At 36.4% G+C, this 27,326-nt stretch overlaps 1 protein-coding gene across 1 annotated transcript; it reads left to right on the forward strand.

Moving 5' to 3' along the window:
• Nucleotides 1-26,880, forward strand: LOC149944245 (vascular endothelial growth factor receptor 1-like). The gene is made up of 20 exons (XM_090175293.1): nt 1-206; nt 16,566-16,696; nt 16,770-16,947; nt 18,626-18,910; nt 18,978-19,126; nt 19,215-19,413; nt 19,476-19,820; nt 21,512-21,844; nt 21,917-22,078; nt 22,300-22,452; nt 22,519-22,919; nt 22,987-23,239; nt 23,301-23,420; nt 23,487-23,679; nt 23,746-23,971; nt 24,050-24,172; nt 24,231-24,301; nt 24,366-24,506; nt 24,575-24,680; nt 26,095-26,880. The coding sequence occupies exons 1-20, from the start codon at nt 110-112 to the stop codon at nt 26,590-26,592; spliced, it is 4,164 nt and encodes a 1,387-aa protein (XP_090031419.1). The 5' UTR covers nt 1-109; the 3' UTR covers nt 26,593-26,880.
• Nucleotides 26,881-27,326: the final 446 nt, after the last annotated feature.

The following is a 27,326-nucleotide window of genomic DNA, read 5'->3' on the forward strand; positions in this document are numbered from 1 at the left end:
CAAAGGATGTTTTCTGTCGCTAAATTCAACGATTAGTTAATTGATGACATTATATGTACCGCGTTTGGTGGAATTTTAGTGGTTTTATAGACGGAATAAGTGATCGGTGATGTATCGGACAGACCTGTTTGCTTTCCTCGTCGGCTTCATTTTGCACGTTCATTGTGAAGGCATTTCTACCGCTAATGAGACTATTTATATAAAAGGTTTGGATTTTTTTCATTGTATTATTGGTATCAATTTGTTTGATTAATTATAGTTGATTTTATCGTTGAATATGGTTTTATTAAATTCGAGGGATCCGAAATTTTGGTTCATATCGAAGAAGGTGAAAACTCGGAACTACTCCTTCCGCGTTGAGTTTGCAAGTTATCTCCCCACTGGTTTAAGGGGTTTTCCTCCGAGTTCTTGGGTTTCCCCTTCCCATAAAAACTTGTAGAGGTTAATGGTAATAGTTAGTGTAGGGAGCTGTTGGCTCGCGTGGCATGAAGGGCTGGCCACCACCCTCCTACGCATTGTAATTCGGCCACCTGTTTAAAGGCATTATAAGTCGCTAGATGACTTGGGCCTAAGGTGGTGCCTTGGGTATTAGCCTAGCTTAAGGTTATAAAATCCTAAAGCTGATTTCAAGATTTAAAAGGGATCTTTAAATTTTTTAAATATATTTTTATGGGAATTTAACTTCTCGATTTAATTTTAATTCCTCAATATTTATATTAATTACTTACACGATTTAACTTGATAATTTCGAATGTGAGCAATAGTATGTAATATACCTCTAAAGGTAGAAGTATGCATCTAGGCTATTCAAATGAAACGTGAGCTTTTCAATGGGCTCAAATTTCCCACCAAACCACGATAGGATCCTAGAAGAACACATTTCTTAAACTGTGATGAATCACCGCATCATGACGTCAAATATACCGCGTATATTATTCCAGCTATCAAATTAAAGTATAAAAATTTACTTAATTACAAACTACCCTAGTTCTTTAAAAGTCACAATATTCCGAAACCGGGGTTGGAAAAATAATCAGGAACCTACGAAGGTACGTGTTTCAAGGAAATGACAATAGCAGGATTACTAAATGGATATTTCTTGTATATACTTCCGGTATGAGTTCATTTTTAGTTTCAAAATGATTTTGACACGTTCAAAATACAATAATTTCATTAGGAAATGAAGTAGATTTGGATGTCAGAATTTGAGTTGAGTTTGGTATGGGTGTAAGTGTGGCAAAAGTATTTTGACACGATCAAAAGAAATATGATTGAACTGTATGGTTCTTTAATTTCCAAAGGAAATGACGTGGATTTAGATGTCAAAGTTTGAAGTCTCTAGAATTGGTTATGGGGCAAAGAGTGTAAAAGTTATGTTGACATCTTTAAAATTAAATTCTAGGTTGTTGTTTAATTTTATAATTTTTTACAGGATATGTCACCTACTTTGAGATAACATTTTAGAACAAAACTTCGTTCTTAAAAAAATATAATTATTGTGGAGAATTATTATTAAGGGGGAAGACTACAGTGGCCATTGTTTACTTTCGCGCTATTTCAAGCTGAACTCTTTCAATTTTGTATTTTAACTTATAAAATTAATATTCAAGTGTATGACAGCCTCTTGTTTAGTGCTTAAAATAATTTTGTCAATTTTTAATTTAAAAGTAATTAAGTTATTACGTGTTAATTCGGACCGAAGGGCTGATCACTCCGCGTAATCGGTGTACAGAGCCGTACCTTTGACAGTACTAATGGGACTACGCGTAATCTTTGAAGTCCCTGCCTTTGGCAGTGCTAATCTAAGCGTAATCCGGTGTACAGACTTTCTAAGATTGGTTAGCCCCTCGATTCGGACCCCCGGAGCTAAACAAGTTGGGCAAGCGCCCAAACTACCCTTTAGTTAGGACCTTATATCTCGTTAACTATTAATATTAGAATTATCAAAATTATTTTAAGCACTAGAGGAAGGTTCAGCCTAATAAGAAAAATATAATTCAATTATGTAATTGTTAAAACAGAAACGTTCAGCTTCATCGAAAAAGAGGCTTTTACCGTATTCTAAGTTGGAGGATTGGTCATATTTGCGGGCTAGTCTAGTTAGAAATATTAGCACATTGTTTGACACGTTAACCGCTATCTCAAGATCTAAAAATATTTCGTTAATTTCCCTGTCAATTTTTCCGTTTTTAAGTTAATTCGTGCGGTAATATTGAACGGAAAGAGGATCGGTTAAACTAAAATATTGCATAAAAATAATGAGCGTTTTTCCCTAACTGACGCGTTTTATATTGTTAAGTAATTGAATAATGTCAGAACGGGAAACGGAAACGTAAATGCGCAGTTTTCAGCGCTCAACGTTCACCGGATTGTTATTTCTGTCGCCAGATTAGCGTTTATCACGTTGCAAAGTTTCATCCCTTTCCGCGGAATCTGGGAGTCATTACTATTCCATAAGATCAAAAGTAAATGAAATGAAGTAATGGAATAATTTGTAGCTACACGAATGAATAGGCGAAACTATAAAGTAAATTTGGTCTTAACCAACTTGTTAAAATAGGAAATCAAAATCACGTGACTACCATATCACAGCCAACTTCGATTCGATAACTCGTGTTCATAGTTGGCCGTGCGACGGTAAAGAAAAAAATGATTCCTTCCAGATACTGCTGACAGCTAATTAACTTTCACCTTTCTATTATAAGAAGTTTAAAATCAGAATAATAATTATATAATTTAGATGAATCGATCAAAAATTAAACCGCCATTAGCAAAATTAAATGAATAATAGTTCGTATTTCTTAGGATAGATGGCGCTGCAGTTCTCCGCAAAGTTTAGTGACTACCATCTTTTCAGCGAAACTATAAAGCGAATGGTGGTTTAAAAGATGGTAGTCACGTGACTTTTCGGAGAACTACAGCACTATCTATCCTAAGAAATACGAACTATTATTCATTTAAAATGGTTTAAATTTTGAACAATTCATCTATATTATCTAATTATTATTATTTATTAAAACATTTTGTAATAGAAAGGTGTAAGTTAATTATCTGTCTGCTGTATCTGGAAGGAATTATTTTTATTTTACCGTCACACGGCCAACTATGAATACGAGATACCGAATTGAGGTTGGCTGTGATATGGTAGTCACGTGATTTTGTTTTCCCATTTTAACAAGTTGGTTAAGACCAAATTTACTTTATAGTTTCGCCTAATTCATTTCAACCATAAATATTATTTATTAATGATTTTATTTGGTTCACTGCGAAAGAGTGATGTAATAGTCAATTCTTTTTATGTTATTTATTTGACTTATGGTATTAAATATTAACGTAACAAGTATTACCACAAATTAGCTCTAACATAATTAACCACTAACATTTTGATATTTAATTGAATGAGAGCTAAAATCAAATCTATTAATCAATTAACCCATCTGTCATACTTAAGGGTAATTACTTTACCTTTGGTATTACTTGTTGATTACTAGCTCCATTTAGTTATGATAAGATGCACATTCTATTTTGGTTTATGTACCCTTTTTTCGTTTATTTCCTCGAATGGAGATTTGAGATATTTTTATTATCGCCTGAGAAGGTCATTGTAGAGAAAAATTCAGGGAATTTTGGTTGAATTTCTGATTTCGTACAAACGCGTTGGAAAACCCGCGGTAAAGTTTCTTTTGGACGTCTACCCAGTTTATTTTATCCTTAATGTCGTTAAGATTTATAGGTCAGTAAGGCTATTGTTTATTTAACAGCGAGAATCGGTGCAGTAGCGTAGACATGATTTTGGTTAAAAAACCACTTGAAAAACTGGAAAAAAAGCCAATTGCACATAGCCCCCCCCCGGACTACGCCTCTGAATCAGTATACTTTGTCTCTATTAAAGCAAGAACGTTTTAGAGATAATAAAAATAAATATTTAGTGTATATTACAATTTTAAAAGATTTTTGAAACTAATAAAATTTTGACATTATATAGGCCCTAATTATTTAAATACTAATTTTAAGTAGCTATATTATTTAGGTCATCCCCTTAGCAACAACAAAGATATTTCACAAAACAAATTTACAGTATTCAGTACACCCGACACCCAAATCCCCGTTTACCCACTTTTAGTCACTCTCAATTTCTTGCGGGTTATTTTGTCGGTTTACTCCCAAGGAATACTCGGGTTTAAGTTTGGCTTAAATCACAAAATGCTGTTGTTTAAGCCGTTCATCTAATTTCCAATACTACGCCATTTTCTATTTAAATGGATTTTTCCCCGATACGCTGTTTAAAGTCTTTCCACTTGGGAGTCAAGGCTGATTAAATACGCGCTGAAAACAGTCTTATCTCGGAGCAAAAATATTTTAACTAAAATATTTGAGTTTTGAGCACATTACGTAACAGGCAACAGCGTCAAGAAAGACGGGTTTGTAATTGTATAAGCTATAGTAATTGATAAAAAGTCGCTCGATGACTTAGGCCTAAGGTTGTGCCTTGGGTATTCGCCTAGCTGATTATTATTATTATTTTTTCTAAGAGCAAATCCATAAATATATTTCGGGTGGGGTTTAAACTGCGCACCCCCTTTTAGACCTATAAGCCAATTACGTAATGTAATACTAGTCTATCCATTTCGCCCATGAACTTCTAAGTTATTTTAAATTACAGTCGCAATATAATACTTGTTTTTGTTTTAAACCATAAATAAATAGGTTTAATTTTTAAAGATTTTTAAAAATAGAGTATGATGCTTATAATATAGAAATATATTTTGCTTATAATATAGAAATATAGTTTGCTTATAATATAGAAATATATTTTGCTAAAAATAAACAAATATATTTCGCTTAAAATATAGAAATATATTTTGTTTAAAATACCAGAAATATTTTAGCTTCAAATATAGAAATATTTTAGCTTCAAATATAGAAATATATTTTGCTTAATATATAAAAATAGCCGAATTGATTTAGAAATATAAATGAGAAAACGATAATTAACCTCCAAGATTTAAATAATTGCACACTATAATACCGTGTTTATAATCAATAATCAGATAGGCTAATACCCAAGGCACCAGCTTAGGCCCAAGTCATCCAGCGACTTTTAAAGCCATTAGTTCAAGTGGCCGGGTTACAATGCGTAGGAGGGTGGTGGCCAGCCCTTCATGCCACGCGAGCCAACAGCTCCCTACACTAACTATTACCGTTAACCTCAACAAGTTTTTATGGAAGAACTCGGGGAAAATCCTTTCACCAGTGGGGAGAGAACTTGCAAACTCAACGCGGAAGGAGTTGTTCCGACTTTTCACCCAGTGCCACAAGCTGGGATCGAACCCGGTTCCTCTTGCCGCGAGGCGAAAGTGCTAACCACTCAATTTCTGTATTATAACCGTTAATTTTAATAAATAGTCTAAAATAAGAGCTAATCTTATTCAAAAATCAAGATCTGTTTGAAATGAGCAAAAAATTGGCATCCAGATTTTTAGCACCGAAAGGCAGATAAGGTTTTCCCTGCTTCTGTATTGTTCATCGGAGCGTTTCCTCTTAACCATCATCTATTTGATCAGCAGCTTATCGCATTATTTTTCAAGCGAATTAACAAGGGTCCTCGCCGTTTATTTATCTAGCGAGTCCTGTGCCTGAACCGGATTCCGCGATCTCAAATTAAATCAGCTAGGTCTTTTCTCTCAAATATATCGTTCTAGAGTTTCGATATGGGCGTATGTATACGGAGGTGGAGAGTAAAATGGCCTAATTACCAGTTTCCGGCCGTTTATTTTGGGGACCCGCTTTTGGGAGAGAATGACCGTTTAGTTGTTCGTGGTTTTAACACATCCTTGATTATTTCCGTTTCGAAAGGGCGCTGTCCAAATTATGGTTACGCGCTGACGGTTACACCGATCTCTATGAGCTGGGGGTACTTTTGGTCATTTCATCCGCTACTAAACGGTTAAGGAAGCACTTAGGCTTACCCGAAATATGTTTTTGGTTAAGATTTAAATTATTTCTTCAGATCGACAGCTCTATTTTGAGTTTTAAAAGACGAGAACGAAGGTTCGTTTTAAAAATATTACATTGATTTGAAGATGATTAAAATATAAAGCTGATTTCCAAATTTCCGATATCAGAGGCTGATTTAAAAATTTTCATTATCAGAGGCTGATTTAAAAATTTCCGATAGCAGAGGCTGATTCCAAAATTTCCGATATCAGAGCCTGATTCCAAAATTTCGCTTATATGAGGTTGATTTCAAAATTTCGATAATATGAGGCCGATTTAAAAAATTTCCAAATATCAGTCTGATTTAAAAATTCCGATTTTAAAAGTAGTCTCGAGATTTATACTGTATACCTGATACCACAAGTAACATAATTGACATTTGTATGACACCGAACTATATCGTTCAATGACAGTCCGTCTGATTGCGTAATCGGAAGTTTCAGAAGAGTGAAATCGTCACACCATACTCTCTTCCTTATCCAAAATACTGTCAGGTTAGAATGAAGGCGATTAATACGAGATCAAACGCGTTTAGTTCTCAAATTCTAAAATAACTACCCTCGGAAAAAAACGTTTATTTTTACTTTTGAAAAAGTTTCGATTTAATGCCTGATAGTGTAAAGAGGCCAACCATACTAAGCCTGGTAATGATTTATTCGAATTAACTTTAATTAAAAAATTAGAGAATAGGAAATATAATACTATGTTTATTACTTTTTGGTAGTGTTGTAAGTCGAAATTTTTCCGCGGAAAATGACCGAAGCTCTTTTTTCCGGAACAATTTCCGTATTTTTCCGAAAAAAATAAAAAAACATTTTCATTCCATGATTAGTCTAATATTGTTTGCAAATTTAAATAAAGCGGCATTTTCGTCTAATTTCTTCAAATCTAAAAGTAAAACTAAACCTCTAGACTAGCTTTAAATTTAAACTGATTAACAATGTAACACTATTAATGTTTTGTAGTATGGTTACTGTTAAAAAAATTAAAAACCCTTAAAAAGTAATTTATGTTTAAATTTTTTATTTTTCCGATTTACGGAAAATTTTACGGAAAATTAACAACACTACTTTTTGGGAAAGTTTTACATCGGATTTCAAAACTTTCAAGTTGATTTATAAAATCTTACCATAGTATGGGACGATAGTGAGTCTTAAGCCCAGTTCACACTATACAATTAATTGGGCCACTTAATTGTATCCAATTAATTGTAAGCAAGAAAATTGCATAGTGTGAACAGAAATATTGTAACAATGGTACCAACTATTTCTGTTCACACTATGCAATTTTCTTGATTACAATTAGTTGGATACATTTAAGTGGCCCAATTAATTGTATAGTGTGAACTGGGCTTTAGTGACGCGTAGTTCCCAATTTGGTTGTATTTGGTGAAATATTGGTGCCGTAGCTATCCTATATCTCTTCGTTAGTCGTTGTTTTAGAACGAACGCGCCACTAGAGGTCGCCTTGTTAGGCTCCAAGTTTCGGTTATTTTATATGGCAGCGGTATCATGGTTATAAATCCAAAATAATCCATAATTGGAAGCTTTGACTTTGTCTCTCAAGTTATCAGACTTTTTACCTTGTGTATTTTATGACATATTTGGCAAGGTCAAAACCTCTCGTGGGATTCGAGTTACGTTACACCCTTCCCATTATTAGGAATAGGTGTTTCAGCAGTTAACCAACCTACCTTATTCTGTTACAATTTAAAATGTACGAGGTTTCAGAAAACGGTACACTTTTTTAATAGCAATTTCGTTGAGGTTTTTTTTATACATAGGACATACTTTTTAAAACCGTTATCGCGTTTAAATTTTCAGGGTTTACGTATGACGTACAGAACATTCTATTTTCTAAATTTCAGTAAATTCGAAAAATATTTTAATGTTTTTAAAAAGAATGAAATCGCAAAAAAAGTTGGTTCGGTCAAAAAATTTATAAAATAATGTTCCCTTCGTCATACGTATACCAGCGTTGCCAGATAGCCACAATCCAATTATAGACCCAAGGACTAAAAATTATAGATTTACAGTCCAAATTATAGGTCACATTGTATTTGGCGGTAATTCCAATTTTGCATCGGATATCCCACTGATGTTTGATAAAATTTCACTTTTAAATAAACCCATTGTGACGTATGGTAAAATAAAACTTTTTAAATAAAAAAACTGAAAAATAATTAAACACATTTATTCAACTCTTGGATGGTTAACGCCTTCAGTAAGAAATTTTCAAATTATAGGATTTATAGGTCATCAATATCGAAAAATCGAAAAAAAAAACGCCCTATATAGTACACTGTTAAAATTATAGGACAACGAAAATTTCGTGACAAAATTATAGATTTTTCCTAATAGGACGTCTGGCAACGCTGACGTATACCCTGAAATATTAAAAACTCTACCTATTACTGTATAGATTTTGAGAAAAATGCGATAAAGGTTTTAGGACATGTATTTAAAGGTTTCAAACTATAATAATTGCTCTTGTTGACTAGAAATGTTTTGAAGGGGTGCAATATTAAGACACGTGCAATCGAAAGTGTATAATATATATCTAATATATATCTGTAGCACTCATCTTATTAACTTGAAACATGAACCTTCACACGCTACCGCTGGTTTTACAAAATACATTTTTAAGGAAAAATTGTGCAGGGGAAAATACATTATACATTGAATTACCGAATCTAAAACTATTACACTTGGAAAATATGGTTTATAAATAAATACATTTAGTTTCTACTTTTTATAGTATAAAAATAATAAAATTTAATACCGTTCGGCCCGAATGCTTATCGTGACGTAAATGGTTGTTGAACGCCGAATCGCTCGAAACCCGTTGAAAATGAATCAATGAAAATGGCGGCAAGTATAAATCTTGATTTGGGTACATTTGTTCGAATTGCATTCGTCCGAACGGTGGTACAAATGTCCGAATGATCATTTGTCCGAATGCCGGAAAACAGGATCGTATGTCCGAAAACGTATTTCGTTTGCCCGAAAAATTTATCACAACTTTTGTTGGTGATTTAGTCGTTCAATTTATGTTAACTTTACTGGCGAATTTCATTTGTTCGAATACTCGTTTGTCCGTTTTTTTGAACATTAGGAATTGGTTTATTTTTAAATATTGTTAATATAAGAAAATAGTAACAACATTCAACGCAATTCCCACTTACTAACAAACAACGATATTTACAATGTAGTTTTTTATTTTTTATTCTTGCACTAAAAAAAATCCGGACCAAAAAAAAACAGCAATAAGAAATACTAATTTAGCGACAGAATTCGGACAAGTGTTGCTACCGATTCGGACGAATGAAACAAACAAGTTGTCCAATTCGAACAATTGAAACATTTGTTATTTCGGCGTTTCGGACGAATGAAATTCGAACATGTATTTGTTCCACCGTTCGGACGATTGAAATTCGAACAAATGTACCTAATCCGAAATCTTCTACCTGCGCGTGACCTTTATGATACAAATCAGAAAAACCTGCTCGTGGAACAGGTTAATTTGGTAGCTTTCCGATACCTATCGCGACGTCTCAACCGGAAGCAGCAAAAATCGTTCAATAACTGTTACGAATTGTCTGATACATCAACGGGAATGAATCAGAAGGTTCTTGAACGCAGCCGAGTCGTACGCATCCATTTTATAGTCTACACCATTGAGTTGAGAATATTAATCTAGAGATTCAATCAAATCTGTAATTCCCCGCGAAACAAGTTTCGGAAAATTACGAATGTGCCGTCGAGAAAATGACGAGAAAACGTTATCATATGACCCATGGCGCCATCCATTATTATTGAAAAAAAATCTTGTTGCCGGAAAACGCGTTTTATTTGAACGAACCATTGAGAGATAGACGGCGCCATGGGTAGAATGATAAAGTTTTCTTGTCATTTGGGAGCGGACGGCAGTATTCTTATTTTTTAAAAACTTGTTTCGCAAAATACTGAAATCCGACGTTTCGATTGGACCTCTAGATTAATATTCCCAACTCAATGGACTACACAGAGACTTCCGGTACATTTACAACGTATTAAATACGTTACTCTTAGTTGGGTATTTTGAAACGTGAAATACTTGGCCCTGTTATAGGAATTAACGTAAAACAAATTATATAAATTTCTTAATTAGATAAGTGGCAGCTGGAAGCAACAAACACAAGGAGAACGCAGCTAGCCTTTAAACACGCTAAGGCAGTGTTGTGTACAAATTTCATTGGACGAGCCTTTACGCTGACCGTTTTACGGGCGGGGGGGGGGGGGGGAGACAATTTCCGTATTATCCCCTTCCGACGGCAGCAGGCGCTAAAGCGTCTAAAAAATGAAAATAGTACACAAGAAAATGCACGACTTTTGACGGGTTGCGTTCTCCTTGTGTGGGGTGCTGTGTTTGTTGCTCCTAGGTGGCAGCGATTACCGAGAAAAATGTCTGTGACGTTGTAACTACGTTCGTATCTCGAAATATGACGCAATAATACTCTCGCCAATTCAGTTGATCGGTTTCCCCAGATTTCCAGTCGCGTATCCGCTCTTTCAGCTAATTGAATTTTATTAAAAACAGAAAGTTGCCACGAAACTAGGCGCGCGATGGCTTCCCCTCTGATTTTGATACGAAGGATGGGCGTTTACCCAACAGTACATCCGCGTCAAGCGAAGAGGAATAGATTGTAAGGATGAAGCGAGCAAACTGTACCTTTTTCGTGAGTTTAAACATGCCGTTAGCGTAAGCTGGTGCGAATTCTAGTCATATGGCCTTTGTTGACACTCTAGTTATAAGGTTGGCCGAACCTGGTAATAAAATTGCCTCCACTGCCTTATAATCTTTTTTATGTTGACCGCTTTCTCCAAAATAAAAGTGTGTCATTGAATGTTGATTCGGGGGAAAGCGCACCTTGCGTACGACCAGAAGCAAATAATACACGTTTATGGAGATGAGTATTCATTAAGGCAGGAATACATACCTCTACTTGGAATTCTTATCCTGCCGTATCGCGTATGGTAAAATCACTCTCACGTCTTTGGCCCCACCTACGAGAGAAAAAATTTCCACTGCGCGCGCTCCCCTCTCACGTTGTTGTTTGTTAAGTTAACATATAGTGACGTTAAAAAAACCGTCAGCCACATCAAGACGAAAATCTGACGCTATAAGCATTCCAAGTAGAGATATGAATTCCTGATGAAGGCCATACAAATTAAATATTGAAAAACACACGAATATAAAATGACCAAAACCTAGAAATAGAACCAGAAATTTTAACAGTAGACCGGTTTCGCCCTTTTTATATCATAGCGTATAAAATTACAACCCGCGTTACTCAGCTGAACCACAGACCACCTACCTCAAGAGGGACATGTATCGCTGGTAGTAATTTAAATGATTTTATGTCTCGAAGAGCGTGCCATCTCATGGCAAGTGGAGGCAGTTTTGAAGGTACAAAGACGAGCAAGTGCGACAATAAAAAATGTATTGTAGAAGCTGGCTCGCGCACGACTTATTTATTTTAATTTCTTCAAATATCGAATTTTCAAGCACCTTTTTTTGAGGTTGATGCTAATCCTTTTTGGGGTAGGTGGTCTGTAGCTTAACAAAGCCAAAATGTACTATTCATATTTTCCTATGTAAAAAAGATACTCACTATAATGATTTATAACCTCTGAACTATTGTTTAAACGCCATCTATTTTTTCGTTAATCAAAAAATCGTTCTGAAAAATCAGTAAGTAGATCAGCATTTCATTTATAGGGAGAGAGATATTTCTCTCATAAAAGATGTATTATTTACTTCTGGTAGCCGTAATTTTAGGAAGGAGCAATTAACTCAGACACACCTTCATTGATAAGCAAGAACGTATTTAAGGTATTGAGAAAGTAAGAGTCTATTTCACAGTCACGTATACTGCCCTCTAGTATCAACCGTTGAAACATTTTCGATTATCTTTCGAATAAAATGAATATAATTTGTTACGGAAAATTATTAGACATTATTTTTTAACTTTTTGATCAAGCGTCGAGAGTTAATAACTGCAACTGCCACGAGGTGAAATATAAAATGGTCATGTTGTTGAGACCGAGGGGCAGGTCACTTCCTTGATTAACGACGCACCCCTCAAAAGATTAAATCTGATTTAATCGTGATTATTTTGATTAAATTCAATTTAATCACGATTAAGTTGATTAAATCACGTTTAATCCTGATTAGAATGTTTAAATCAGATTTAATAATGATTAAATGATTAAATCTGATTAAATGATTTAATCATGATTAAATGATTAAATCCTGATTAAAAAATATATCGTGATTAGTATGATTAAATCGTTTTTAGTTTTGATTTTAATGATAAATTCTCTATTCGACCGATTATTTTGATTAAATCGTGATTAAAATGATTAAATCTAATTAAAAAGATTAGATTATGATTATAATGATTAAATCTCGTTTAAATGATTAAATCCTGATTAAATTAGAATTATTAAATATCGTTTAAATCGTGATTAGATTTTCTAATCTTGATTAAATTTTTTAATCTTGATTACCCTGATTTAATCATTTTACTATGATTAAGACGCACCCAAAATGGAAGTGACCTGCCCCTCGGTTGAGACGGCAATTCAATGTTTAGTGATTCGATTCCCCCTCGAGGCAGTTGAAGGTTTTCACGCCCTAGACGTTATCGAAAAGTTATTCAAATTAATTACGGAAAGGTTAAATTTATCTTTGAATTTGTATGTATTTATTTAAATTATGTACAATACAACACTTAATCTTTAAGAGAACAAAAACCAAATTATTTAATTCACCAAATAGCAAAGTAGTGGGGAGAATATTAATTATTTTGCCAAGACAAGTGTTTACAACAAGTGACCGACAGATGCTGTTATTTTATGTATTTGTATCGCGAATGTCAGTCTGCCCAAGGTAGTACTTTTCTTGACACTTTATTGATTCTCATAACCCAGCTTTCATAGTCATTCCCCTAAGTATTAATAAATATATTTTTGGTAAAAATTATCGCTACATTACCATTTAAAGTACTAATGAAATAACGTATACAATAAAAATTATTCCTCTACTCTCGAAGCGTATACGCGAATATTTATTTAAAACGCGTTGTTCCGTTGAAAATGCACCTTTTTTGGGGTCGAGCCAACTTCCGGTAAAAGATGTTGAAGGGAACTACCGCAGCTCTCTCTCCAACAGGATCCAAACAGGGCTCTCGTCACATCCGGCCTTCTTCCTTTCAATGTCCCCCCCGTGTCCACCTAGATCCGCGACTCGACCTCTTTCGATACCCGGCCCAGTCCAGAGTTCTTCGTATAACCCTCAATCACGGTCACTACGACACGCGTGTAGGAACTCTCATGTATCACGATGCTTCTTGGGATCCAAGTCGGAAGAGCCCGCTGACGTAAAGACAGAGTTTCCTTGACCTTGCGCCGTCTAGATCTGGAATAGTGTACGCGACGGAACTTTGGCACTGTTTCTTTCTGGGAAACGCGTTCAATTTCCGTTGAAAAACGGAAACGGGGATGTGTGAGAGATAACGACTTTTATATTTTCGTTTGTTTTTCGTTCGTTCTGTTCTCTCGGACAGTTTACCAGGAGAACACCGCCGCGAAATTAAGTATCTTTCGAATTGGAATAAAAATGGCCAAATGGCTGTGGACACTCTGCGTTCTGTGGTTGGTGGTCGAGTACATTTGCCCTTTCAACTCGCTCAATTTCATTCCACCAGAGATGGACGCTATTTACTCGAAATTACAGCAACCCAAAAGTAAGCCCACCGAAACTATTTCACTTCCTGTTTGGAATTTTGATTGTTATTTTTTAATTAATCGCCAGTTGTAACAATTAATTAGGATGGCTCGATCGTTAGTATATTGGGCGTTCATTACTTTGTGAGCATTGTCCAATTGCTTTAGCGATTCATTTCGGGAAATTCGGTTGAATGCCTTAGACGTGGGAATGCTTGTATTTTCCCGTACCAGCTGTAGATATATTCTGCTACCATGTACTTTCTTTGTAAGTGCTCGCTCTAATTTTCAAAAATACGTTTCGGCAGAATTTCTTTTAACTTTGTAAAAATATTTCACTGAAAGTATGATTTATAAATAAGTAAATAGTAGAGATTAAAATAATTAAAAACCACTGTTGTACAATTAAAAGGTTTTATTAAAAAACACAGCTACGGCCGTTTCGACGCCAACACCAGCGTCGTCGTCAGGCTAATATACTATTAATATAATATTAATAATTAATATTATTATTATTAATATTAATAATTAATATAATATACCAATATATAATATAATATTTTGGTATATTAGCCTGACGACGACGCTGGTGTTTTTTAATAAAACCTTTTAACTGTACAACAGTGGTTTTTAATTATTTTAATCTCTTAATTATGTACAAGAACTGTCCTTTTATTAGTTTAAGTAAATAGTAAAAGTACGGAGTGTTTTTTTCAGGCGGTAAATTTTGAGCCACGGTGGTACTTCGTTTCATTTTAATAGCCAAGATAGAATTCTTGTTCTTCACTTGGCAACAAGAGGAGCCGGGTTCGATTCCAGCTTGTGGTACTGGGTGAAAAACTAGGAACCACTCCTTCCGCGTTGAGTTTGCTAGTTTTCTACCCACCGGTTAAAGGGGTTTTCCCTTTCCATAAAGAGTTGTCGAGGTTAACGGTAATAGTGAGTGTAGGGAGCTGTTGGCTCGCGTGGTATGAAGGGCTTTCCACCACCCTCCTACACATTGTAACCCGGCCACCTGAATCAAAGGCATTAAAAGTCGCTAGATAACTTGGGTCTAAGGTGGTGCCTTGGGTATTAGCTTAGCTGATTATTATTATTATTATTATTATATCCATAAGTATGACACTTGTTATTGTTTTAATGCTAATTTCCTGACCAAACCTTTTTTCGACATTCTGGCCATTAGTATATTTTGCCTTGGGGGCTCTGAACTAAACGTATATTGTACAAAAACTCTAAAAATCAGTTCGGTGATTATTTTTAATAAATTACATACTTATTGTTGTTATGTTACTTATTATTATATTAAATATCTTAGGCATGCAACTTTATTATCGGAACAAAATTTGGTTTTCCCTGTACCTCATGTATATAATTATCTATTTCCCTATCCTGCTAAAGTTGATTTTTTGGAACATGTACCATCTCAGGCTGTCGCTGATTTTTCAAAACACGTTAGGGAAGAAAATTAGTGCGATGGAAATACATCATCTTCTATATTTCTAAAACAAAATTATTTTTTAAAGATAGTAAATTTGTAAATAATAAATAAGAAAATACCCTTAAGGGGGAAGACTACAGTGGCCATTGTCTACTTTCGCGTTAATTCAAGCTGAACTCTTTTAATTTTGTATTTTAACTTATAAAATTAATATTTAAGCGTAGAACAGCCTCTGGTTTAGTGCTTAAAATAATTTTGACAATTTTAAATTTAAAAGTAATTAAGTTATTACGTGTTAATTCGGACCCCCGGAGCTAAACAAGTGGGGCAAGCGTCCTAACTACCCTTTAGTTAGGACCTTATATCTCGTTAATTATTAATATTAGTATTATCAAAGTTATTTTAAGCACTAGAGGAAGGTTCAGCCTAATAAGAAAAATATAATTAAATTGTGTAATTGTTAAAACAGAAACGTTCAGCTTCATCGAAAAAGAGGCTTTTACCGTATTCTTCCCCCTTAAAGATAATTTACAACTTCAGGTGGAGAAATACAGGCTGTAAATATTTCGTCGCGATTTACACATCCACGATATAACGGAAAATACTCTCCCATTAAAAGGTGTATCGAAGATAAATGCTCAATTTTAATGGTCTAGTTTCGATTCTTCTCTTTAGTAAAAGATATAGTTCTGCCTGCAAGTGTTTGAGGCGTGGGACATTGTATATTTCGTGAAATTGTTGACCAGGGGCGCGTCAATATTCTTTCGTTGATAGTGAGAATTTTAACTTCTCAAAATTTTGACGGCTCTTCTCAGAGGAAGTGTGGTGACGTAAACTCTTCTCACGAGTTCTCTTGAGAAGAGTGGGAATTGGTCAAAAAGGAGGGATATTATAAAGAAAACTGGCAGCGAATATTCTAATCAGTTTAGATGCTGAAGAAAATAAACATTATGATATTTTGTGGACGAAAATGAATTTCAGAGAAAACCGAATGTTAAGTTAATTTCCGATGAAATATTTCCTTTTAAATTATAAATAAAATTATTTCTTCCTTCATATATTGTCGTGAAATCGTGTAAAACTATTATTTATTGTCAAAGGCTTAGTTTTCAACGTTCGTGGCATTCTCGTAAGCCGCCATCTTTAGAAGAATCTTTTTGCATTTGACGCTTTTTAGCGAGCTCTCACTGGGAGAAAAATTCTCACGAAGAACTCTTCTCAAGAGAAGAATTCCTTCTCAGAATTTTGACGCGCCCCTGAGCAGGGAAGGTCTAGCTTCCCTGCACAGGTTATGCTACCTTTAAGTAAACTGAAATCGTATCAACGCCTCTTAACTCTTTAACCTTTGAATCCCACAGATCTGACAACGCCGCCGATACCGCCGCAGTTGAATCTAAAAAAGGAGGTTGAGGAAATCACGGCCAATTCCACCTTTGAGGTAGAATGCATCGGAAACCGACCCATCGACTGGGTACTCAGTCACAAATACGTAAGAATCACGCAAACATTATTTTGCCGTTTAAGAAACTGCGTCCTAATAGAATGTGGTTTATCAATTTCAGCCCGGAGAAATAGAAGTGACGGAATCCTTTGACCCTGATAATCGGGATTTCCCCTACAGCAGTACGCTGATCCTCTCCAATTCCAAGTACACGGATACCAAATTCTATACTTGCCGTTACAACGACACCAACTTGAACCAACCATATGACTCTGCCTCCGTGTATCTCTACGTTCACGGTAACTGTATTTATAGCACTATCTCCAACCATAGACAAATAAAAGATTATCCAGGACAGCAATCCCGTGCCATAACCCGTACTAATGTTATCGTCTTTGCGATGTAACCCTCCATTTGGGGGTGGGAAAGGGGATGAACCGGAATTGGGTACAATATCCGGCAGTTTTTCAGTGCGGTATTCGTCGGTTTAAAAATTCTCTAAAAAGTCTGTGACGTAAGTTGTACCCAAAGTGACGTAATTCTACACCATTTTTCGAAAGGTGTCGCTAGTAGTCGAGGGTTACGTTGAGAAGACGCGTTTTGAAAAATATAGCTGTCCTGGAGAATCTTTTATTTGTCTATGCTCCAACCCTAAAGCAAGATTTCAAGAGGTTCGGAACTGAAATTAGTTAAGCTTAGGAATGAAACGCCTAGCAGTCAATTTGGGCAATTGGGTCCTAGAAATTTGGGTGCGAAATTTTAATGGAAACTAGGAGCAACAAACACAAGGAGAACGCAGCTAGGCTTTAAACACGCTAATGCAGTGTTGTGTCCAAATTTCATTGGACGAGCCTTTACGCTGAACGTTTTACGGAAAGGGGAAGACAATTTCCGAATTTTCCCATTCCTACGGCAGCTAAAGTGTCTAGCCAATGAAATGTACGCGAGAAAACGCACGAATTTCGACGGGTTGCGTTCTCCTTGTGTGGGGTGCTGGGTTTGCTGCTCCTAAATGGAAATGAGAGATCTCGCTGTTCCAATATCAACTTGGCCAATTTGGGGAATAAGTTCCATGATTCACCGAAAGCTTGTTATATGTGTAATTAATTATCTCCAATTGTCCATCATGTCGCCATAACGTGTTAGACTAGCTTTTTCCCACTAATATTGTGGCTTGGCTGACGTGTACGACATGTTTGCTATATAAAGCGCCTTTAGAAACCTCACTAGCCAGTCCTATTGCACACGTGTGGTTAACGTAGCAATGTTTCCAAATTTTCATTGGTCAAATATCCTCTAGCAATCCAAAGTAATTTTTCAAATGACCATAATATTCATATAGAAACCTAAGTTCACGTAACTTTAACCTAAACCTAACCTAAGCCTAACCTAAAAGTTAACCTAACCTAGCCTAAACCTAACCAAACTTGAACCTAACTAAACCTTAACCAAACCTTAACCCAACCTAAACGTTAACCTAACCTAGCCTAAACATACCCAAACTTTAACCTAACTAAACCTTAACCAAACCTTAACCTAGCCAAACCTTTACCGTAACCTTGCCAAACCTTTACCTTAAACTAACCTAAGTTAATCAAATAACAAGAAAAACTAGGCCTAGCCTTAGATTGATACCCGAATTTCATAGATATCGTAAAATAAACAATATGACGTAATCGGCAGCCCATAAAAATTGCACGGCTCACTAGGACGACGAGACAAAGAGCGCGTATTAGACCTACAAAAAATATGTGGAAATTGCACTGAGTAAAAATTTAACCCGCGGGAGACAGGGAACTGAGGCACTTGTGTGAAACATCATTATAAACTTATTAAGAGCTCAAGCATACGTTGACTAAAATTTCGCCAAACTAGCCTAGACGATATCATACATAAATTAGGATGCTTACCCTCCAGCCAAATGTACACCAAGATGGTGGTCGATACCTGTTAAATTGTCTTTGGATGTTATTACAGACGAGGAGCACCTATTATTTCCTGTAAATTCAGGCTTCAAGTCCACTCCGAGCGAAAATTTGGAAATTCCTTGTCGTCCCACCAACCCCAAGGCGAACGTGACCTTGTGGAAGCGTGAAGGTCAGGAGGAGATGATGGTCTACGTGGAAGAGGGACGAGTGCGTTACGAGCCTCAACGAGGGTTTGTTATCACCGCACCACACATCTACTACGATGGTCCATTCTATTGCAAAGCCGTCTTGGGCGATACCAAATCTCATGAGTTTGTTCTCCTTCAGTTCTCACGTAAGCCAAATTCCTTTTTAAAGTCGTTTTTGGTTTAGTTACATTTCGGCTTGTTTCGCGTCTTTAGCTAGTGTCAATGATTTGATTCTTCCCACCATCAAAGAAGAAGGCACCGAACACGCGACAATTTCGTCCACGTTCAGCTTAAATTGTATCTATGACATTGAAACGAACGGAATGGCTTACTTGACGTGGGACTATCCTGGAAAATTAAAAGTAAGTCACGTAACGTTTGGAAGTTAAGTCTAAGTAAATTTATGAAGGTCAAATGTCCGATTCCAACGTTGCGTTTTTCGTATCGCAGGGAAACTCGTCGGGTAGGTACTTAGTTCAGGAGACGAAAGGATTCCAGTACAGAGCTCCGGGTTCGTCTACTACCGTCAAAAGAGTACAATCTCGAATAACTGTGCTAGTCGCCCAAAAAGTTGACGATGGATTATATACTTGCAAAATTAGCAAAAACTTACACGAAATCTCAAATAGTATAATCGTTAGAGTCAGAGGTAAGCATCCAACAAGAGTACTCTTGTAGGAAAATTAATGAAACCATACTAATTAATTATAGGTGATGAACGGAAACCGTACATCAACATCACGATGACGCCCGATAAAAAATACATATCCACCGCCGAGAAAACTACGGCCAAGATGGTTTTCGAGCTCACTTCCTCCTTCAGACAAACTGACTTGACGGTTGAATACTTGAAGAATGGTATTGACTTGCCAAAGTTGCCCAAATTCAAACAGAAGTTCAACATATCAAACTCGTTTCACCGCAACAACGGATCAATTACTTTTAACGAAATCCTCACCATCAAATCCGTTGTCCGAACTGACAGTGGCGATTACACCATTGTCGTCAAGAACGGAGATTATGAAGCCAGAAAAATGGTTCGTCTTTTCGTCAAAGGTAAGTTTTCGGTTTGTGCTTAAAAGGAAACAAAAAAACTAGACGTAGCTATGTTATTTGAGACAATTTTTAGCTTTGCACCCCTCATGCTTGAAGAGTAAACTACTTCCCACTAAGAAATTCAAATAACCCGTTATATTGGTTCCTTAAAAGTTATTATTATTATTATTTTCCCCTAGGTGCGAAGCACATTATGAATATTTTAAGTAAGGCCACCTTTTATTGTTTCAAAATTTGTGCCTTCTATAAAAAAGTAGTTACAACACTTGGGGATCGCGTAAACATTGTTGAAAATTGTATATCATCAAGAACTCCCAAATTTTGCATACAGGGTGTTTTAATTTAATAATAATAATAATAATAATAATATAATCAGCTAGGCTAATACCCGATACACCACCTTAGGCCCAAGTCATCTAGCGACTTATAATGCCTTAAACAGGTGGCCCAAACATTTTGCTCGAAAACATATTTCTTAGAAATGTGAAATTTTCAGGATGTACACTATCAGGGAAGGTCGTTATTATTTGTAAATTTCAGCAAAATCGTGACATTTTTCACGGTTTTGGAATATTTTTTTTGCGCTAGGTGGCACCGTGGTAGACGAAAGCTATCAATGAACAAGTTGTAGAGCATACTAGAAAACCTCAAATGAAATTGGATTGATCGGAATGGGTATATTTGTCTCTGAAACATTAGGTCATAAAAATAACACGTTGGTAGTAGGTGGCCTAAGCCTTTTCACAACTCATTTAATAATAAACCTATCTAAATTGTAATGTTTGTATGACTGCTAAAAATGAACGTTTTTTAAACAATTTTTTTTATTGGTAAATAATTTTGTGATAAAAAATTACCGAAAGGGTTACTAAATTTACAAAGGTACTAGCCTTATACTAAATGAGGTTCAATAATTCCCTCATCCACTGCTATACACCTTCGTGAGCGATACAGCATATTTTGAAATGAGCTGGACTTACGAGTCGAAACGCTGCAATGTATAATATATGCCAACTGAATTACCCAAAGCTTTTTTTGCATTTTCACTTCGTTTAAATGTAGGTTTCCTTTTAAGTATTTAAAGTGTGGAGTCAGCGATATTAAAATCATTATCTCAACGTACTTCAGTGATTAAGTATGCCTAGTTATAGCCGTGGACAGCGGTCGAAGATTCATATAAAAATATGCTGTATCGCGCACGAACGTTTTTAGCAGCGGATTGTGGAATTATTGAACCTCATTAAGTATAAGACTGGTACATTTGTAAATTTTGTAACCCTTTTTTCCCCTAAAAATGAATTACCAATAAAAAAAATTAGTTTAAAAAAACCTTAATTTTTAGCAGTCATACAAACATTACAATATAGATAGTTTTATTTTTAAATGGGTTGTGGAAAGGCTTAGGCCACCTACTACCAACTTGTTATTTTTAATGAACTAATGTTTCAGTAACAAGTTGACCTATTTCGACCAAACCAATTAAAACAAAAATTCCAAAACCGTGAAAAATTAAAAGAATTAAACCATGATGAGACCGAGGATGATTTCAACATAGACATTTTTCTAACTATAAATAAATACATTCTTGAAAAAACCCTATGAATTTAAACTTCGTGAAAACGCCGCCGAAATCTTGAGCACGTTATTGTTTAGCTCTACCATCGCTTAAGGATGTCTTGTTTCTAATTTAGCGCCACCAATTTCTCGCGTTGAAAATGAACAGGGATATTACAGTCATGGCCACAAATACACTTTGTATTGCGTCGTGGACGGTTTCCCCAACGTCAATGTTTCCTGGAAGTGGCGCAAATGCGACGACTTCGACCTGTGTGAACCGCGTTGGTCTAAGTTGGACAACGTCTCCTCTTGGGACAACCACGCCATGGTGAACGATATAAATAAAACATTGCCCTACAAACCCCAAAGGTCATTGGAAGTCATGGCTAATCAGTCTGGGGAATATCTGTGTTTGGGATCCAATACTCTAGGTCGTGATGAGCAAATTACAAAATTTACCGTTACTGGTGAGTAACATTCCAAATGTAAGAGGTTTTACCTGGTTGTTGATGTTAACATGTTTGCTCTTATAACCGTAGACGTTGAAGGTGGTTTCGGAATTATCGCTTCCAATAGCAGAATTATACAAGGTGATGACGTACAATTAACATGCAAAGCACACCGTTTCGAGTTCTCGAATATATCTTGGTACATCGTAGACTCCAATGGTGAAAATTTGTCTTTGGAATACAGTGTCAATGGTAAGCCATACGCCAATTAGTAGTTCATAGGTCCACAGAATCGGTTGAAATTTTCAGGGTTAATTTCAGCTATCGCTTGCCCTACCATCACGTGACTTAGGCTTACCTTCTCGATTCTTAAAACACCTGATTGAGCTCCATCCTCAAAATTCAAACGATTATGTGGCACTTTAAGTATTCCGAAAGTTTTACCTTTTAACAGTAACGATTTCTTGACACAGAATGGCAAATTTCCGAAGGACAAACCCCGTACTCTTTATCGTCGCGCATTAACGTAACGGACATCAAGAACACCAACGAAACTATTATTTGCAAAGGTGATCGCTTTGACGAACTGAAGACAAGCGAAACCAGCTACACTCTGGTCGTTTATCGTAAGTGTCCCAAACGTTATTCCGAAAATAAGCGAAACTATAACGTCCCTGAATTGTTCTCGATAGCCGCCAGCAAACCCAAATTTCTATCAAATCAAACAACGACAAAACTGGAACTGGATGTAGGTCGTAGCGGTCATCTAGATTGTACCTCTACTGGTGTTCCTCAACCCAGCGTAACTTGGTACAAGGATGGCCAACCGGTTAAGAACACTAACATTATGACAACAGATAGGCAAGGACAGATTCTTCGCATTAGTGTGGCCTTGAAGGCCAACGTAGAAGGAACCTACAAATGCGTAGTCCAGAACAGAATGGGTGTGCGAGAACGAACCTTCAGTGTCTACGTCGAAAGTAATGAATCCGTATCCACTGAGACTATCGCCTTGGCCGTTGTTTTGCCCATTATTTTAATTATGTTCCTGATCGTTGGATTTTGTTGGATTCGGCGCATACATAAAGAACGAGTAAGTCTTTACTTCACGAGCTTGCTTGTGGGTTTATATTTTATGAAGAATATCTTTTTCTGATTAGGAAGAGAAAGCCGAATTGAAAGCCCTGAGTCAGGAGTTATTCAACAAAGGCGAGATCGAACTGTTAAACCCAGATATGGCCTTGGATGATCAGGTTGAACTGCTGCCTTATGATCATCGTTGGGAGTTCCCCAAGGAAAGGTTGAAGATGGGTCGAATCCTTGGTCAAGGCGCTTTTGGGAGGGTTGTTCAGGCAGAAGCCATTGGCCTTGAAGATGATGGAAACACCACAGTCGCTGTCAAGATGTTGAAAGGTAAGTGACATATTGAAACGTCAAATTGCAAGAATCAGCTAACGTAAATGTCGACTTTCAGAAAGAGCCGATAAAGGTCAACGAAAAGCGTTGGTAGCCGAATTGAAGATCCTGATTCACTTGGGCAAGCATTTAAATATCGTTAATTTACTCGGAGCTGTCACCAAGAATATGATGAAAGGTAATTTTTCTTTCTGCTTTCGTTGTTTTATCGACACTGAGCCGTAATTAAAGTCTATTGTTACAGGGGAGTTGTTGGTGATGGTGGAATTCTGCCGGTATGGAAATCTTCGCAATTACCTTCTCAAACGAAAAACTAGATTTATAAATCAATTGGACCCTGAAACCGGCCAAGTTGACCCTGATTTAGCCGTTTTACCCGGTTCGCCTGTTAGAACGCAGTTGGCTTCCAACCAGGGGCTTAGTAACCCCATCTATGGGTGAATACTTAACTTTTTCTTTATTGAGAACAATAATTTACACTTAATATTAACTAATTTAACTAGACAAAAAGTAAATTACGCCGATTTGATGCACGAAAACAACTCTGGCAACAGTTACAATGTATCCGTGGTTCCTAACAGCCCCGGTACTACCGATGGTAGGTCTGGCCCTTTCAGGTGGCTTTCAGTCAATGACGAAGAAGACTTATGCCAAGCCGTTACGACTTGCGACCTGCTCTGTTACGCTTTCCAAGTGGCCAGAGGAATGCAGTATCTCTCTTCCAGAAAGGTAAAGAACGATTAGTTGATTTGAGCATAGTCTTCCTCCTGTTTCTTTTTCATTTAAATGTTTAAACTCTCATCGCAGCTGTTGCATCGGGATTTGGCGGCCAGAAACGTTCTATTGGCTGACGACAATGTTGTGAAAATTTGCGATTTTGGTCTGGCTAAGGATTGCTACAATTACGACACTTATCGAATACAAGGAAATGTAAATATAAATTAATTAATTTATTAATTGTTGTGGTTTTAACAAATTGCAATCAAAGGGACCATTACCTATTAAATGGATGGCCTTGGAATCGCTCTCGGACAAAGTGTACACCATTAAAAGCGACGTGTACGTATCGAGTTCTTTCGAAGATATAAATTACAAGTGGTATAGTTAAATTTCCAAATTCTAGCTGGTCGTTTGGGATATTGCTGTGGGAATTTTTCACTTTGGGCGGTGACCCGTATCCCGGAGTGGATCTGGATGAAGAGTTCTTCAAAAGGCTGAAGGGAGGATACCGAATGGAGAAGCCCGACTACGCGCCGAATAATGTGTAAGCATGAGACCCTTTTTAGCGCCGACTGTTACACAATTAAACGGCATTGTTGTTTACGTAATTAGCTACCGCATAATGCTCCACTGTTGGAACTCGGAACCTGAAAACCGACCTGACTTTGAGACATTGGGGGATATTTTCGGGGATTTTCTTCAAGCAAGCGTCAAAGAGGTAATGAACATCTAAGTGTGGCAATTGGTCAAAATAATTACTGTTAGTGACGTTATACCCAAAAGATCAGCTCATTTAACGATAACAATATGAAACTTCAAATTACCATGCTCACTGTGCAGGCTGACTATGTCGACGAGACAAAGATTAGATCTGTTGACTTAGAATTCAGTTGACCGAAAATGACCCGTAATAAGCATTTAGGAAACATAGAAAATAATTCAAAATATTACTATGAACTTATGATTTTGTCTCGTTTCAACATTATGTATTTCAACTATGATCGCGAAATATAATTTGAGAATATCAGAATAATATAGGTATGTTGAAACCTAACGTGACCTGTTGTAGCCTATCTTGATCGAACCCAACCTAACTTAACTTAAACTAACCACAACAAACCTAACTTTACCCAACCTAATATAACGAAAATTACCTACCCTACATCATTCATCCTTATTTAAAATTAGTATTCTTCAAACAAAGATAACTAAAATTTAACCTTTGACTGACAAAACTTCAAATTCGGACATATGAAACGAATAGGTCATTAAATTCGGGCATGTGAAACGAATAAGTCATTAAATTCGGGCATGTGAAACGAATAGGTCATTAAATTCGGGCATGTGAAACGAATAGGTCATTAAATTCGGGCATGTGAAACGAATAAGTCATTAAATTCGGGCATGTGAAACGAATAAGTCATTAAATTCGGGCATGTAAAACGAATAGGTCATTAAATTCGGGCATGTGAAACGAATAGGTCATTAAATTCGGGCATGTGAAACGAATAAGTCATTAAATTCGGGCATGTGAAACGAATAAGTCATTAAATTCGGGCATGTGAAACGAATAAGTCATTAAATTCGGGCATGTGAAACGAATAAGTCATTAAATTCGGGCATGTGAAACGAATAGGTCATTAAATTCGGGCATGTGAAACGAATAGGTCATTAAATTCGGGCATGTGAAACAAATTAGTCAATAAATTCGGGCATGTGAAACGAGTAGGTTATTAAATTCGGGCATGTAAAACGAGTAGGTTATTAAATTCGGGCATGTGAAACGAATAAGTCATTAAATTCGGGCATGTGATACGAATAAGTCAATAAATTCGGGCATGTGAAAAGAGTAGGTTATTAAATTCGGGCATGTGAAAAGAGTAGGTTATTAAATTCGGGCATGTGAAACGAATAAGTCAATAAATTCGGGCATGTGAACCGAATAAGTCAATAAATTCGGGCATGTGAAAAGAGTAGGTTATTAAATTCGGGCATGTAAAACGAGTAGGTCATTAAATTTGGATATGTGAAACGAATAGGTAATTAAATTCGAACATGATAAAGTGTACTATCAGAAACGAAAGTCATTAACCTCTACTAATATTTTGGTACGAAACGTTTTATTCCGACAGTTTTACTTGGAACTGAACGACCAATACGCGGACATGAACTCGTTACACAAACCAATGGACTACTTGGCCATGAGTGAGACCAATTACCTGAACATGAACCAGGACGGAAATCAACGGCAAATTGTAAACTACGACAATGTCAGTCGCGTTCGTCCCGTTAACAACGGACCAGTGCCGTCGGAGCCCATGTTAGCCGTGCCTATGATCCAACTGGAACCCACCAGCGTCCATTTCAAGATCCAGAAGAACAAAGGAAGGCCCGCGCTGGACACACCGGACGCGGAAAGTGCCAACTTGAAACGAGAAAGCGACTATCTGATGATGGACAACGCCATCGGCGACACGAAGAGCTTCTCGAGACAGCGTAAAGGCAACGAATCCTTAAGATCTGACGCTTCCAGCGGATTTCATTCCGATTTGGACACGAGCGCCGAAACCAGCGTACCACCGTCCTACAACATAGTCATGGCGGAAGAGGGAATCGGGATAGAAGTTTGATAGTTATCTCTCACACTCGCGACAGTTGCCAAAGAATACATTCCAATGATTCCAGTTGGATCTAAGGACGATAGGGTACGAGTGGCCAAACCTTTCAGTTTTAACTCGCGGTACCGAACAGTATGTACAAAGTTCGAGAATATAGTTCTCTCAAGTCAATGCATACCAGTGATCAAAATACCTGTTTTGTTCAATATTTTTTCGTTTTGTATCGTTTTTATTATTTTACATAATATATAAGTACTTGTGAAACCCAGATGCGATTTATATTAAAAATATTGCTTTTGAGTACTTTATCTAACTTGAAAGTCCTGAACTTGAAATTGAATTAGCGGTATGATTTGATACTATTTTGAATCTCTCGAAGAATTTGATATAGAAATGCACACCTTATAAGTTCAGTATTTTTTTTCTGCCACCGATTCGCAAATTGTTTACATTTAAAGGTAAGCTCTTTAAGGTTTGATTTTAATAAGTAGAATAGTCTATAATGAAAAATGAAAAAAAAAAGCTAAACCCTAAACAAATTTGAAGAAATTTAAAAACTTACAAATAAGTCTTTGAGCAAACAAAAATACGCGAAACTCGGACCAAATAGATCTTGGAGTGAAAAACTAAATATGGAGATCTATTTGGTCCGAGTTTCGCGTCTTTTTGTTTGCTCGAAGACCTATTGGAATAAGCTATTTGAAAGTTTTTAAATTTCTTCAAATTTGTTTAGGGTCTAGCTTTTT

This window comes from Leiobunum rupestre, chromosome 5, assembly GCF_980474605.1.
Source record: "Leiobunum rupestre chromosome 5, qqLeiRupe1.1.hap1, whole genome shotgun sequence".
Lineage (NCBI taxonomy): Eukaryota > Metazoa > Arthropoda > Arachnida > Opiliones > Sclerosomatidae > Leiobunum > Leiobunum rupestre.

What these genes read in the sequence shown, in the direction of transcription:
- LOC149944245 (XM_090175293.1), top strand. Translation starts at nt 110, where the DNA reads ATGTATCGGACAGACCTGTTTGCTTTCCTCGTCGGCTTCATTTTGCAC. An exon ending in GGGTACTCAGTCACAAATAC is followed by an intron (nt 16,697 to 16,769) that starts GTAAGAATCACG and finishes TATCAATTTCAG; the next exon opens with CCCGGAGAAATAGAAGTGAC. An exon ending in TATAATCGTTAGAGTCAGAG is followed by an intron (nt 19,414 to 19,475) that starts GTAAGCATCCAA and finishes AATTAATTATAG; the next exon opens with GTGATGAACGGAAACCGTAC.